At 38.9% G+C, this 17,188-nt stretch overlaps 1 protein-coding gene across 2 annotated transcripts in view; it reads left to right on the top strand.

The window, feature by feature from the left end:
• The window catches only part of MAP3K15 (mitogen-activated protein kinase kinase kinase 15), a 133,654-nt gene that overhangs the window by 19,876 nt on the left and 96,590 nt on the right, over positions 1 to 17,188 (top strand). For both annotated transcript variants that reach the window (XM_077816560.1, XM_077816551.1), the window contains exons 2-3: positions 12,306 to 12,445; positions 16,224 to 16,247. In XM_077816560.1, the coding sequence (XP_077672686.1) occupies positions 12,306 to 12,445; positions 16,224 to 16,247 (164 nt within the window). The remainder of the gene's footprint in view (positions 1 to 12,305; positions 12,446 to 16,223; positions 16,248 to 17,188) is intronic.

The following is a 17,188-nucleotide window of genomic DNA, read 5'->3' as shown; positions in this document are numbered from 1 at the left end:
GAGCATGTGGTTAAAGAGGTTTTAATCATTGCACTGGGATTGGGAAGTCCAGAGTATTAATTCTGATAGAGTTTTCTCTGTGACCTTGAACAACCCACTTGTTTGCTTCACTTTCCCTTCTGCAAAATAGAAGTAATACCTACTGCACTCATAGTGCTATTATACATATTGTTCGTAATCTGCTTTGAAAATTAAAAATGCTACAGAAGGTCTAAATATTACTGATCATTAAGTACTTGGAGTCAAACTTTTTGTGTTCTGTAGGAGAGGAATTTGTGTGTGTTTATAATGTTGCTCAGTGGACTATAAAGTTTACTACAACAATATATGACAGGTCCACGTGCTTCCATAGAGCCTATGCTATGGAGAGACATATAAACCAACAAATTGAAAATATATCTATTCAGCATCCAGACCAGGATGGGACCAGGAACTCCATATTGGGACCAGGGACTCTGTATTGTTATCTGAGCCTAAGTCTCTTAGCTCAGTGTGGGTGGAAGCTTTGGAGCTAGGTACACTTTAGGACACATACTGTTGTTGATATATTGGTCAAACCAGACAGTCTCTATTGCAAAAGAACAAATGGACACACATCTGACATCAGGAATTACAGTATTCAAAAACCAGTAGGAGAACACTTCAACCTCCCTGGCCACTCAACAACAGACTTAAAAGTGGTAATTCTTCAACAAAAAAACTTCAAAAACAGACTCCAATGTGAAACTGCAGAACTGGAATTAATTTGCAAACTGGACACCATCAAATTAGGCCTGAATAAAGACTGGGAGTGAATGGTCATTACAAAACCTATTTTTCCATACTAATTTTACCCTACTGTTACTCACAAGAACTTACTGTTCTTGTCAACTGTTTGAAATGGGCCACCCTTATTACCGTTACAAACGTGATTTTTCCTCCCGTGGTATTCTACTGTTAATTGAATTGTCTCGTTAGACTGACCCCCAACTTGGTAAGGCAACTTCCATTTTTTCATGTACTTTGTGTGTGTGTGTGTGTGTGTGTGTATAAAATATACCTGCTCCTGTACTTTCCACTCCATGCATCTAATGAAGTGGGTTCTAACCCACAAAAGCTTATGCCCAAATAAATTTGTTAGTCTCTAAAGTGTTACAAGGACTCCTTATTGTTGTTTTTTTAATTTTTGTGTGTGTATCCTTTGTATGTGACAGAACCCTTGTGTCACAGTGTCACAGCTATGAATGCCAATCTCAGGTCAGACTGTTAGAGAACAGGGCAGACACCCCAAACTGGTAGCATATTTTATTATTAGATTTCACCAAACCAGTAACAAGTGTGCACTCCTGGATCACTATATTAGTCTTACCATGGAGCCAGACAGTCCCCCTTAGGCTCTCCAGCCCCTACTTTACCGCCCAGACAGACTGGACTTTATGATGAAAGGTTATTAAAACTGAAGTTCACCACACATTAGGTTACTCCCAACCCCAAGGGGCTAGTCACTTACCCTAGGTCAGTGGATACTCTTGATCTCACCTAAAATAACACTGTAGCCAATTTTCTCACTTCTGAAGTGAGCTGTAGCCCACGAAAGCTTACGCTCAAATAAATTGGTTAGTCTCTAAGGTGCCACAAGTACTCCTTTTCTTTTTGCACATACAGACTAACCCGGCTGTTACTCTGAAACGTCGCATCTAAACGCTAATACATCTGTTTGATCTAGGGACAAGGAAATACATACATTAAGTACAAGGAAATACATACATTAACTAAGTACAAGGAAATACATAATGTAACGGAGTAGCAATCAACAGGTTTATAGGTAAGTGAAGACAATGTCATTAACATTTCATTAATTTTCATGAATTTTAGAGCAAATGTAAAATGTAAATGTAAAATGCTATGACCTCTTTAGCATTTCTTTGATATACACACATCAGTGTATTGCCCTATTCGTCTAGCCTGAGCTGGCAATCTGTTATAGCATCACACCCTTGATTTTAATTTATAAAGAGAATTGTAATTTGGTGGGAAGGAAAGGGATTGGTTGTGCTGGGTTTGTGCTGCTTAATTCTGTGTCTGTTAAGGACAGAAGCCTGAAGAAGTAAGTCATTTTATGTTTGACTGTATGAATGGGGTTTTTGTTTCAATGCATTTTAAAATATATTTGAAAAAAATTGAAATAATTCATATTAAATAAAAATAAATAAAAGTTTGAAAAAATTGATATCTAATTCTCTAGTGAAAAATTTGAAATTTGGAAATATTTTGCACAGTCTTTTCTTGCAATATCATATTGTGTTCACTTTCATGTTATCAATTTGCATTGCAGTGGGTGGAAAATACTGATCAACCTTCCTATATTTTTTTCAAATATTTTTCTTAAATCAGGATGGCCAGTGTCTGACCTGAAGGAAATGTGGAGCCTTGGCTGGCTTCTGTTGCTACCCAGCCAAGGTATTCAACATTAAATGATGGGTGACCATCAAGAGGTTTGGTCTGGATAATTATCCAGAAATTCAGAGCTGATTGAAACTTTTGTCTAGAAATACATCTGGATGTATTATTGCAGGGATGGAGGGAAAACCGCCTTTTTCATATAACTTTAAATATATTTTAGTCAAAAATACCCCATGAACAACCTTTCTCAACGTACTTCACCATTTTTCACTACAAGTGATGACCCAGCATAGGATGTGCAGAGCATTGGGGAAATTAAATAAATAAAGTTAACCTTTTTCAAATGACAAGAAATGTTCAGGGTCTGTTCAGATTTGGTTCCGTTCAAACTAGTTCACCCAGCCCTAGTTAACATGGCGATGGAAATATTCTTATGTGACACTTGGCACATCTACTACTGTAGTTGGCAAGTGTGCAATGTCTATTTTCAATTTACTTCTGTTGTTCCCTTGAGTTAATCCCGGTAAAGACAGGAGACAAAGCTTATGCTCAAATAAATTTGTTAGTCTCTGCGGTGCTACGGGTGCTCCTGTTCTTTATGTGGATACAGACTAACATGGCTGCTACTCTGAAACCTAGCAGAATTAATAGGTTCTTATGCAAAAAGAATTTAGGAAATAAAGTTATATGTATTAAAAGGACAGGAAAAGCAAAACATCAACAGTTGTGGTCTAGACATCCATTTGTAATGCCATGCAATGCCATGTCCATATGCCAAAAATGTATAGTAGTGTAGTACATGCAGTATGTCAGTAGGAGGCAAATTATCTAACAAATGTAGTTATTTGTTCGTGAATAATTTAAGAGATCCTGGCTTCTGAATATATATTCATTGTTGCTAAGTATTTGTTTGATAGTTCGGATGAACACCTTTTGAACCTATAGGTCGCTTGTTGACTATTCAGTTCAACTATTCACTGATCATTAACTGCAGTGTGTGATTAGCCAGCTAAACCATATGCTGCCTGTGCTCCCTGTTGGATGACGGAAACGTCTTCAACCAAAGAATAACAGATGATAAAAAGTGAATGACTCTTTCTGTTTGCCTGCATCAAAGAAGAGCCACTCCTCTAATACTCGTTTGTGCAGATGTTCTTGAATAACAAAAATGTGGTTAGAATTTGTGGACGCTACTTTTGTAGTATTCAGGCAGCTCTAGGCAAGGATTGAACAAGCATGGAGGCTGGACTACTTTTGGCCTTTTTAAAAATAGGATTCTGGTGTGTTGGTTATGTGCATGATGGGGAAGCCTATTGCCAGTATTGTAACCTGTTCTGTAGGTGGAGGACTGCAGTTGCTATGTCTGTGACCTTTCATGAATACTAAACCGGGCATAATCATGATGGAAGGTAGGAAGGAATGGTTTAGGCAGAATATTAGGAAGAGGTTTTTTCTTTCAGCGGATTCTTGGATTTGTCCCAAACCACCTTGAAAATAAGGGGTCCTAATTTTCAAGGTGCTAAGGACCCTTGGCTCCCTTTTATTTTAATGGGAATTTGAGTACCCTAGCTCTTCTGAAAATAGGTCCTAAAGACCTGAAAAACTGTTACTATATTCCTTTTTTTAATAGCTGATAAGTTAAGAGGTGATATCCTAGCTCTGATGAAGCCAAGGGCAAAGCTCCTATTAGTTTAAATGGATTCAGGATTTCACCAAAGACATTTTCAGAATAATGAAGTAGGCATTGCCATTGGATACAAGGTCCAGAATAATGTATCAATAGCTGGCAGGGTGGATAAAAATCATTCATTTTTAAAAAATAAATAAAATGTGGGGGTTTTTTCATTTAAATCGGATTTTTTTGATAAAATGCTTTTTGAGGAAAAAAGCCTATCTAAAAATAGTTTTAATTAAGATACGTTATAGCTCAAAGATATCTCATCATGGAATAGGGATTATAAATTCTAATTCTATAGTAGGAGACAATATATTCATGTAAAGTTTAAGAAAAGTTTTGTAAATGAGTTCCAATAGTTCATGGATTAGGGACCCAATCTTATGGGGTTCCAGGGGCTTCTGTATAGATTATTTAGGTGAATCTTTCTATCTACCCAATGGGATTCAGTGCTCAGTATCTACCCAATGGGATTCAGTGCTCAGTCTAGAAGAGACCATCAGAGATGTTTAGTTTCTCAGTTCTCAAACCGTGGATTTGTGTCTCCAGAGATAACATGCTTGTTAACAGCAAAAATGTTTTTAAATAAATAAATATAGAGGTGAGAAATAACAGACCTCAACCCTATTGTGTCTCTGCAAATTTGTGTACACAGAGTCAGTCCCTTACCTCTCTCTAAAAGTGCAAAGTTTCAAAAAGTTCAATGAATAGAAGATTGTTGAGGGCAGAATAGATCTGGACAAGTAAAAGTCTGGAGATAAATCTGAGAAAGGAGGGACAGGCAGTAGAAACAAAAATTAAACTGTCTGAGCAACATATTCCAGAATTCTTGAGGTCTTTCTGAGTGCAGCCTTCATTGATTTGAGATCTACCATACTGTTCTCTTGCTAGAGGGGAAAACCTATAATGGCAGCAGGCCATGAAAGAGACCCCACCAACATAGTGCTGTCCACACCAGCACTTCTATCGGTATAACTAATGCTCTTGCACTGTGGTCAAAAGAGGTAATAATGTAATATTTGGTGTCCTGTGTAGTGTAGCAGTAGTGTAGCAAGAAATTTTATCATGAGGATCAATTGCTTTTCCCTTTTTCTTTTCCCAAAGTTGCAGAATAAAAAATAGGCTGGAAATCTTTCACTTCTTTTTTGTGAGTCATAGGACAAATAAATGCATTTAGTAAGTTACAGATTGTTGTAATAAGCCATAAATCCAGCATCTTTATTAAGGCTATGATTTTAGTGTCTAGCAAAATTATGAATTTAATTTTGGGGTTCCGTCTGCCGCCCGCGCTGCCAGTCTGGAGTCCTGGCCACTGGCCCCCCCGTCCTGCTGAGGGAACCCCAGGCCGGCAGCGGGCTGAGTGGGGCCGGCGGCTGGGACCCCGGCTGACAGCAGAGTGCCACTAAAAATCAGCTTGTGTGCCTTTGGAATGCCTGCCACAGGTTGCCGACCCCTGGTAGTGACTTAAGTGACATTTATTCCTTTCATTATTCAAATAACAATACCTCTCGCTATCTTTAGATATTTGAAAGAAGGTTTAAAGCTACTCTAAATATATTATAGATTGTCATCTGCATGTTAGCTGCATTACTTTGTGTATTTGGGGGGGGTGTTCTTTATTGTTTTGTTTTTATAAGGATACACAACTAGTTGATATTTTGCCATGTTCCATTCAAGCACATTAGAGCAAAATATTTGCCTAAACCAGTCATTATTTGAATCTGTTTACACAGCTATCCCGAGACAGGAGCACAGATAAAACATCTGCACCTGGAAACATCTGAACTGTTGTTTTTTTTTTGTTGTTAGTTTTTTTTCTTTTGAGTGAGCGGGCAGAAATATATCTTAATTTAATGGTAAATTTGACGTTTTTCTTAAAACCCCAGCTCCTGGAATCAGGAGACTTCAGGAGAATTTCAACCTTTATTTAAAAAAATAAATAAAAAGTTTCTAGCTTCAATAGTGGTAGAGAAGAGATGGAATTCCTGAAGCAAACACATCCTAACGTCTCTCAAACCAAAGCAAATAAAAAGAATCCAACATTCCATGTTTTAAAAAATCATGAGTTTTTTTTTAAAAAAAAACAACACTCGAGGTTGGCAATGCTGATAACCTATTTTTGTTTGTCATCTCTTTAGTTAGAATTAAGTATAATTTCTTGGTATAATCATAAGTATAATCATTTTTGGAGCAAAATAATGATGTTGTTCTCAAAATATTCTACTTTGCATGTTAGTTCTTAAATGTGCCATGCAGTCTTTTAGTCATTGAAGCTGAACAATAAACTGTGTCCAGTTTTTCCTATGAGACATAATAAATGAAAGAAGAGAGTGACAAATATGCAGTAGTTCTATTTTTAATGTTTGTTCTGTGTACTGTAAGGTGGATTGTAGATGTGTTTGGGCACAGTTGTAACTCAACACCATGCTGCTGGTATATATTTAGTAGTTATACTATTTGGGTATGAGTATAGCCCTATACTGGAGTTCAGTGTATTATTTATTTATTTGTATAGTGTACACTATATATTCACAGAATTATAGAAATTAGCGAAGGAAAAAACCTGTCAATTTTGTCAGTCTATTATTTTGCTTGTGTCTTATTTTATTAGGCACCTAAAAAAGTGGCTTGATTTTTCAAAGGTGTTGAGCTACAATAGCTTCTGTTTACTTAAGAGAGATTTGTGGGTGCTTAGTAATTCTGAAGCCAATCAATCAGGCTAGCCAGGCACTGAAGGCAATGACACCATAAAGCATCCCAGGAGCATGCTCCATTGCAAAATGTTTACTGATAACAACTGAACTGATGAGTGGTACCAGTTCTGATTAAAAGTCTGCCATGTAAAATCAATAAAGTAATTTTCTGTATTTCTCATGATCCCTAGCCGGATTAAAGTAAAGTACTTTTTAGGCTACATGTCTGATTAGCTCCACCAGGGACGTGCATTATTTACCATTTAAGAGCTCCCTTATTGACTCCACTATAGTTATGCATGTCTTTTGATCATTATATACTGAATTACCGTAATATGCTTTCCTTGAGGCTACATTTCATCACTTGAAATTTCAGCTGGTACAAAATGTGTCTGTTCATTAATTTATGGGCTTGATCCTGCTCGCATTGAAATCAATGGGTGCTAACAGCTCCTAGATTTGTGTCTAGTGACAAGATGTGCTCAGCTACAGGATAGAGGAAGGCCTTGTGGTGGTGCTTCTGAGCCATGTTATCATGAAAGACTGAAGTGCAGCTCCCAGTTAAAGTGTCTGACAGATTCTGTTGGGAAAATTATATTTCTTAGGGCCAGATAATGACGGCTTGGTGGAAAAGTAGTTGACTTTTTTTAATATAGACACAGGCACACCACAAACTGAAGTCAGGCTTCGTCTGCACTAGGAACGTACATCAGTATAACTGCTCAGGGCGTGAGCAACTTAATGTAGTTATACTGACCTAACCCCCCGGTGTAGACAGCACTATGTTGATGGGAGGGCTTCTCCTGTCGACATAGCTACCACCTCTCAGAGAGGTGGATTACCTACACAGTTGGGAGGAGTTCTCCTATTGGCATAGGTAGTGTCTTCAGTAAGCGCTATAGTGGTACAGCTTTGCCATTGCAGTGCTGTAAGTGTAGACAAGCCCTCAGTCTTTGGTCTGGGCTTGAGCTAATAGTTGTCTCTTAAAGATGTGGAAAGGCTAGAGGAATGTGGTGGAAGGAACAGAAGAACATCTAGCATCTTTCCCTCAACACATACTGATGTTAACTGGAACTGACTGGTATGCTCTATGTATTTACAGAAATTTATGGGTAATCCATTTTGGGGAATAATGTTACAACTCTTTATAATACTATATTTATTATTGTTGTTTCCAGTAAAGGAGACTACCCGTAACTCATTTCCTTCACTCCATTGTACTGCTTTTTGAGGACTTATGAATCTTTTAATTGTAACTATCATAATTTTTCTATTTGTTCAAAATGCTTATTTTATAATATCTTGGACTGGTTGAATGTAACTTTTAGTGTTATAATAGGCCTGATGTAGTGCAAGTGTGACCAGTGTCATCAGAATATATTTTCCAGGAAAATAATTAAAAGCACTAGAAAAAAAATGATTAACTTAAAAATGTAGTAGCATATTAGTTTTTTTAATTGCTATACAGATGACTTTAGGATTTACTTTTTTTTTTTAAATAAATTTTAAAACAAAAGTGGAAAATGATAGGTAAATGAAAGATTACTTAAATTAGTTTAATAAATATCTGTGTATCTATCTAAGCATTTTATACTGGCACCCATTTTTGTAATAACTGAATGCTTTCCACATAACATCAAATAGCAACAGTGAAGTCTCTAGTGGAATTCGTGGGAGTAATGTCACACTCCTCGTGATAAAAACAAAACTCTCCTTGGGGCTGTCATATTTAAAGGATTTTATTAATTTCCCTTTTTGTTTGTTTTTGTTTTGGTAGAGGCTTACAGCTCGAAGGGGTGTCTAGTGATGTGAGTGTTATTCTTATGATAGAAAGGCTTTTTTAAAGAGGCAAGTTCTTCTTTGCTCATGTCCATTCCATGTTAGATGTGCGTGTGCCGTGTGCACCGTTGCTGGAAATTTTTTCCCTTAGTGGTATCCTTTGGGCCAGCTCTAGCACCCTCTGGAGGCACACGCTCATGTGCCGGTATAAGGGGCACTGCTGGGCACATCCTCTCTGAGTTCCTTCTTACCTTTTTGCTTCTGCAAAGTTTACTTCCCAGTGGTTTTTGGATTCTAGCTCTTTGTTCTTACTTACCATAGTTTAGTGTCTATAGCTTTTGTAATTCGTATTAGTGTGCATAATTAGTATAAATAGATTAGTTTCTGTTGTCGAGGGACTCCTCCACTCCAGGGCTGGGCATGCCTCAGTTCCTGGTCTTCAAACCTTATGCCTCCTGTGGCAAACCTATGCCTGTGTGTGTACCAATTGACGTTATTTTTGTATTTAGGCTTAGGTCTTAATGTAGGTTGTCTTTTTCAAATTTATTTGAAATACATTTATTAAACCCCCCCAACAAACCTGTGTTTAATTTAAATTTTTTAAAAATCTGATTTTTCTTTTAAATCAATGTTTATCCATCCTGTCCATTAGCATATACTCAGGTCACATTTTCAAGCTTTTTTCTCTACAGCCATAGGGAGTAGAATCTTACTTTTTTTTTTTCTTTTCTTTTTTTTTTAAATAAAGCCGAGATTCTCATGAAATAACATGTTTCAGAGTAGATGAAGTGGCCTGTAGCTCACGAAAGCTTATGCTCAAATAAATTTGTTAGTCTCTGAGGTGCCACAAGTCCTCCTTTTCTTTTTATGAAATAACATGACTCCAAGAGCTGGGAATTTAAGAAAAATACCAACTATTGTGAGATTCACAACACTATCATGAGAATTGGAACTACTGTTGGTGGTCAGAATCAGATGTAAGATCTATAGCTACAAGTACTAGTTACGCACTGGGATAACAACTATACAGAAAACTAGTGCCTTGGCTGCAGTTATTATCATTACTTGTAATTGTTACCTGTGCTACATCTCTCCCAAAACCCAAGGTAATGGGCGGGCTGGAGTCAGGAGCTGGCATTGTTATACCAATAAAATAAAAACCAGCAGGATCTTATTAAAGGGGAAAAAGGCAAAATGCCACATTTATTGTGAATACAGAAAGAATCATAGTAAGCAGTTAGTTATAGCTATAACATTCCATTCAATTTCTTATTTATTCACACACACACACACACACACACACGTTCTGCAAGGTTGTTATCATAGTTACCAGCCTTAGAGTTGCTTATGCCAAGCCACTGGCCAGGTGGCCTGGATATGAGGAGGGAGCAGGGCCTTGTCAGATGCTCATCTGATGCTCCTGGAAGTTGGTTTGCAGAATCAGACCCCAAAGTTCTCACTTTCTAGAGTCCATTTTTATAGGAATTTCTTCCTAGGCCAGTCTATGGGAATTGCTTCATCATGCTGTTGCTGAATCAATCAGCAGATGGCACATTCCTGACGGCGACATGCTGCCAGATGTTATCTTGTTCTTTGGTTCTCCCATTCTTGAGGCTGTTGGGTGGATTCCAGTCTGCCCTCCGGGGGTCCTCTGGTTATTTCCACTTGATGCCTTCTTCAGCCGATGGACACTAGATTCTTAGGCTGGCACCTCCCTGATCATTCAGTTATTATCCACACCAAGCATCCATCCACTCTATCTCTATTTTAATCACAATTGTTAACAAAGCGAGATGAATACAACAAAAGGGCGGGGAAGTCTCTGGGTGCTGTTTCTGTTGTTACAGAGTATTGCTTTGAGTCTTTCTCTGTGTGAGTAGTTGTTGTTACAAAGAATTGCTTTGAGAATAGACTCTGTCTTAGGATGTACTAACACAATTAGCAGTTTGCAAGTTTCACACATAGAGGGAGAGAAACAGTACCAAAAACCAAGAGGCCTCTTAATTAGTAATACCCTGGAATTTAAACTATGGGGAATCAAACTCATTTGTGATTTAAATACAGAACTTCTTTTAATGTGATCCAACAGCATGGCTGGAGCATTGTGCTCTGGCAATGCCCAGTTGGCAAGTTGTCCCTTTGGAATTGTGGTAGCCAGGATGCAGTCTCTGCACTTCAGGTATTGCCAGACTTGTTTCACTATGAGAATTTCAATACTAGTTTCTGCTAAAAAGGGAGGCCGTAATAGGGCAATAATTAGTGAGATTATCAGCATCAAGCAATGGTTTCTTGAGAACAGGTGTTAACAGTTGCTTCTGTAGGGGTACATTACCCCTTCCTGTTCTGAAGAGAGGCTTTGACGGTTTCCTCCAATGGACGTAATGCCCCATCATTCATTCGCACTAGCCATGGAGGACATGGATCCAAAATGCAATATATTATTTGCATATTATATGATGCATTATGAATTTGAAAAATATAACTTTGTTTCAATAAATTATATTCTGGTATGCCAAATGCAGTATCTATGTCCTACCTGCGCACATTGTCTAAATTCTCTCATCAGGAAGGTGATTTTGATTTCATAGCATTGTTTCCACAAAAACAATTTACACAGGCACAAAACCCACAGTTCTCGAGTTTTTAGACTTGTTTCTCTGAATGTTAGTATGCGTATCCATAATCAAATTCTCTAAATTTCCCTTGGTTATATACAACTTACATTTTTTAAATGTGGTGTTGAATTATTGTAAGAAAAAAAATTGTAGTTTTTGATGTATGTTCAAAGCACTGTGTACTCTACATCAAGCCCTCTTGGTTTCTATAAGTATGTCTGTACTGCAGCTGGGAGGTGTAATTCCCAGCTCAGGTAGATGTACACATGCTAGGTGTGCTCGAGCTGCGTGGCCACAGTGGGATGGACAGCAGTTCAGGCGAGCCACCTGGAGTACATACCTAAGATCTCAGATGGGAATATACTCGGATAGCCAGCCTGAGCTGCCACCCATGCCACTGCAGTCACACAGCTATTTTTAGCTTGCTAGCTCAAGCACAGCTAACATGTCTTCATCTACCGGAGCGGGGAATTATGCCACCCAGCTGCAGTACAGACATATAGCCTGTGACATTCTGATATTGAATTTTTCAGCAAACTGGGAACTCTGTGGAAGCTTTGCGAGGACAAGTTGAATTGGTTGGAAAGTACACCAAGATGTGGCTGGGAGGCACCCAGTCTGGTTTGGGTTGTGGGGACAGTGGATTCTTCTCCCTACAGCCCCCCATGATTTTTGAAGGAAGTCAACAACTAAGGAATGGTGAAAGGGGTTGGTCTCAGGAGGTGCCTCAGTGCCTTAGTACATGATTTGGGTCACTTGTGCATTAGTATGAATTGGCTACTGCCCTGGTGGCTGGCTGGCTGCTCTGGTGTGGTTTGCCAAAGTGACCCCTTGAGATTTCTTGCTATAATGGCATAGGGGTAGGTAAATGGGACTTGCTTTCCCTCAGATTCAGCATTTTCCTTTCTGGCAAAAGTAGTAACATGATGATGATATTTTAGGTATTTACTACTGAATATACTAAGTGTGTGTGTCTCTGTCTCTTCCCAGGGTGATGGGTAAATTTACTTTTAAATAGACCAAACACTGTACTGAATATATGGATTTTATCTGTTGTCCAAATTTAATTCCATTTTTTTTAATTTTAAATTCTGTAAAATAAGAATCCGCTTGGAAGTGAGTTTTGGTTTTAGCTATTATTCCCCCTGCCCCTCATTGCAGATGTTGCAGTCGTGGACATGAGTGATGTTTCCAGACAACCATCACTCTTCTACCACCTTGGAGTGCGTGAAAGCTTTGACATGGCCAATAATGTTATACTCTACCATGATACTGATGCTGACACTGCTCTGTCACTTAAGGTAAGGTCCTCACTTCAAAATCCATTTTAATACAGATGTATCTTTTAATTGTGTTGCAAATGTAGAGCCTGATCCTGCAAACACTTGTGTGTCTTGGAAGCTTTACCCCTGTGCATAGCCATGTTGACTACTCAACAAAATGGGAGTATTTGTGTTTCTAAAATGACATGCAGGCACGTTTATAGGCCCATAATATGGTAATTGTTTTTCTTCAGACTGCTAGACATGGAAACAAGTGTGTAGTTCTGATTTTTAATAGTTCAGTCACAAGTAAGGTTTGTTTCTTTCTCTTGACTATTGTAAGTACACTGTAAAAAGATTTTAGGATTTTTGTTTAATAATGACACATTTCATTTGATTTAGGCCCATATTTTAACATACTTTTATTATTAATCAGCGTACTCATCTCCATTACTATAGGTTTGCTTTGTATTTCCTAGAGGCTGAGTGGGTGAAACTATGTGCATACACAGTCATCATAAAATTCATCTGCTGTTGCTGTGGGGTGGAGATAAGAAAGATGTAATCACAAAAGCTTTTTATAAGCTTGTCATTTAATTTTATATTAGGGCAATAAATGTTATTACACTTTAAGTACTCTATCTGGCCATGGATAGACTGCCTCTATTCTGCTGAAACGGACAGAATGAGTTATGATTTGTGTCAAGAGCAGACATCCTCTTCTGTGCAGCAGATTATCCCTACCTTCTTGTCCCTATCTTCACATCCTGTAGTTCTTTGCTGTCCCCACTGTTAAAACCTTTGTCATAGAGTTTCAGACCAGAAGAGACTACTAGACCATCTACTCTGACCTTCTGTATATGACAGGCCACCAGCCCCACCCAGCACCCACACACTAAACCCAACAATGGAAATGAGACCAAAGTAAATGAGATCCATAGAAATCTGGACAAATGTTTCCCACAGGCAAATATTCTACCCAATGGGATGACCTGGTGTCCAGAAAGCTAACCAGCCACCAGGTCAACCCAGTACATGTTCCGGAACCTTACCCATCTCATGGTTAGAAACCTTCTGCTAATTTCCAGCCTGAATTTATTCATGGCCAGTTTATATCTCTTCTTGTTCCGACATTGTCCTTTAGCTTAAATGGCTCTTTGTTCTCCTTGATACTTACCCCTCTAATGTATATACAGAGAGCATTCATAATCCCCTCTTAACCATTTTTTGTGTGTGTGAGAGAGAGAGAGAGAGACTAAACAAACCAAGCTCTTCCAGTGTCCTCTGGTAAGATAGGCTCTCCATTCTCCTGATCTTCCTAATAGCTCTTCTCTGTACCTGTTCTAGTTTAAACTCATCTTTCTTGAACTGTGGTATGTAAATCAACTTCTGTAACAGATGACTGGAGGCTAGCTAAAGTGACAACAATTTTTTAAAAAGACTCCAGAGGCAATCCTGGAAATTACAGGCTAATAAGCCTAACTTCAGTACCAGGGAAATTTCTTGAAACTACTATAAAGAACAGAATTACCAGGCACATAAACGAATACACTTTGTTGAGGAAGAGTCAGCACAGCTTTTGTAAAGGGAAATCATGTCTCACCAATCTTAGAATTCTTTGAAGGGATCAACAAATATTTGGACAAAGGTGGTCTAGTGAATAGAGTGTTCTGGGATTTTCAGAAAGTCTTTAACAAGGGGTCTCACCAAAGGCTCTTAAGCAAAGAAAGCAGTCATGGGATAAAAGGGAGGGTCCTGTCGTGGATCTGTAACTAATTAAAAGACAGGAAACAACAGGTAGGAATAAATGGTCAGTTTTCAGAATGGAGAGAGGTAAATAGTGGTGTCCCCCAGACTGGGACCAGTCCTATTCAACATATTCATAAAAGATCTGGAAAAATGGTTAAACAGTGAGGTGGCAAAATTTGCAGATGATACAAAACGACTCAAGATAGTTAAGTCCAAAGTAGACTGTGAACAGTTACAAAGGGGTCTCACAAAAGTGGGTGACTGGGCAACAAAATGGCAGATGAAATTCAGTGTTGATAAATGCAAAGTAATGCACATTGGAAAACATAGTCCCAATTATACAAATAAAATGATGGGTCTAAATTAGCTGTTACCACTCAAGAAACAGATCTTGCAGTCATTGTGGATAGTTCTCTGAAATCATCTGCTCTATGTGCAGAGGCAGTCATAAAAGCTAACAATGTAGGAACCATTAGGAAAAGGATAGATAATAAGACAGAAAATATCATAATGCCACTATATAAATCCATGGTATGCCCACATCTTGAGTACTGCGTGCAATTCTGGTCACCCCATCTCAAAAAAGTTATATTAGAAATGAAAAATATTCAGAGAAGGGCAACTAAAATGATTAGAGGTGTGGAACAGCTTCCATATGAGGAGAGATTAATAAGACTGGGACTATTCAGCTTGAAAAAGAGATGACTAAGTGGGGATATTATAGAGGTCTATAAAAGCATGAGTAGTGTGGACAAAGTAAATAAGGAAGTGTTATTTACCCCTTCACATAACACAGGAACCAGGGGTCACCTAATTAAATTAATAGGCAGCAGGTTTAAAACAAAGAAAAGGAAGTATTTCTTCACACAACACAGTCAACCTGTGGAACTCCTTGCTAGGGAATGTTGTGAAGGATAAAAATATAACTGGGTTCAGAAAAGACATAGGCCAGGTCTATACTATATACTTACTTCAGTATAACTACATCACTCACAGGTGTGAAAAATCCACATCCCTGTGCAATGTAGTTATACCGACTTTAATCCCTGATGTAGACAGAGCCAACATAGTGACTGCCTCTTGTGGAGATGGAATTATTAAGCCAGTGTGAAAGCTCTCTCCCATTGGCTTAGGGTATCTTCAGCAGAAGCATTGCAGTGGTGCAGCTGCACTGATGCAAGTTTGTCATGTAGACCTGCCCTCATATAAATTTGTGGAGGATAGGTCTATCAGTGGCTGTTAGCCGAGACGATCAGAGATGCAACCCCATGCTCTGGGGGTCCTAAGTCTCTAACTGCCAGAAGCTGAGACTGGATGACAGGGGATGGATCTCTTGATAATTGCCCTGTTCTCCTCATTCCCTCTGAAGCATTTGGCATTGGCCACTGTCAGAAGACAAGATCCTTGCCTTAGATGGACCATTGAACTGACCCACTGTAGCTGTTCTTCTGGTGGCCAGAATTGTATACAATACTCCAGAAGATGTCTTATCAATGCCTTGTATGATGGCATCAGTACTTCCATGCCTTGGTCTTCTCCTGTCTTGATTACTATAACCTCCTCTTCACCTGGTCTGCTTTTCACTTCTTCCCACTCCACTACTGTGGAAAAAGCCATTGCTACATTCTACTTATTGTCGTGACATTCTAACCATGTTGAGCACCTAACATTAGGTTCTTCATTATCTTTTTGTCTCTTCTCAAATGAAATTCTGTCTCATTGTCCTCTTCTTGCCCTCCCAACTCAGACTCAAAACCTTTCCCAGTCCTCCTTTCATCTTTTTTTCTACACTCTCAAGCCATCTCTTCCACTTGTCCATCAAGCATGCTTTTTCTTTCCTTTTGGTCCCTCCTTGAAAATGACTTCCTCTAGAAAGCCTTCCTTGGTTCTCCTCATGGCTGCTTCCCTCATCTGAACTGTTATGCTATTTCTTACTGAGGCAGGAAATATGACTTACTCAGTCTGTAAATCAATATGTACATTGATAGGGCTATGCAAAGTATTTTTATTGAAAATAACAATCCAGGCAAATGTTCCTAAACTTTTCCTTGATCTCTTTGTTTTCCAGGACATGGTATCTCAGAAAAACACAGTAAGTACTCTGGAACCTGACAGTAAGTATTAAATCCTGATTTTTTTAACATAATGTGAGGATGCCGCAAATGATTTAATTTGAAGTGACGAACATGAAAAATGCCACTCAGTATTGCATAAGTGGGTCTGCCAAGTCATGCAGTAGTTGCTATAATGTAATCAAGAAGGCCACTTTGTTTAGGTGCAGTGTAAATTACTGTAAATCATGCTGACTTCCTCTCCAAAGTATGTTGTTGGTGACAGTTTCAGAAAGTAGATTGTCTTTGTGACTGCCGGGAAGATGTACAAAATAGACTTTGACTACATGACCCTGGAGGTCTGGTGAAAAAGCTTCAGAGAGATTTTAACGATGATTATATACTATGGATGGACAACCAAGACAGCACATTTAAAGTTTTTTTTTTATTTGTTTGTTTTTTGCTGGGGTGCATTTCAAATTCCAGGAAACATATAGAGAGAGATTCATGGTTCTTACAAAAGACTTGTGGATGCAAAAGCTTGGTTCTCAAAACAAAGTTATTATTATTACATATTCTTGATTCCAACTAAAACTAAACAGACCAGAAAACCCAGTCCAATATAAAACATATTTTTGGATGTTTTAGTTCTATTGCATTATATATATGTAGACTAATATTAAAGGATGATTTAGCTCAGGGGTCGGCAACCTATGGCACGTGTGCCGATTTTTAATGGCACTCTGCTGCCTGCCGGGGTCCCAGCCGCTGGCCCCGCTCAGCCCGCTGTCGAACCCAGGCTGGCAGTGGGCTGAGCAGGGCTGGTGGCTGGGACCCCGGCAGGCAGCAGCGTGCCATTAAAAATCCTGCCCGCCCCAGCCTGCTCTTCTCCGTCCCTGGCGGGGGCAGGGTGAAGCAGCTTGGTCCTGCTGGCTGCTGCTGCAGGGCAGGCAAGCTTCCCCCTCCCCCGCCTCTTCCCTCA

The sequence above is a fragment of the Eretmochelys imbricata genome, chromosome 1 (genome assembly GCF_965152235.1).
Source record: "Eretmochelys imbricata isolate rEreImb1 chromosome 1, rEreImb1.hap1, whole genome shotgun sequence".
NCBI classification, from domain to species: domain Eukaryota; kingdom Metazoa; phylum Chordata; order Testudines; family Cheloniidae; genus Eretmochelys; species Eretmochelys imbricata.
This window is presented reverse-complemented; position numbering and strand designations above follow the sequence as displayed.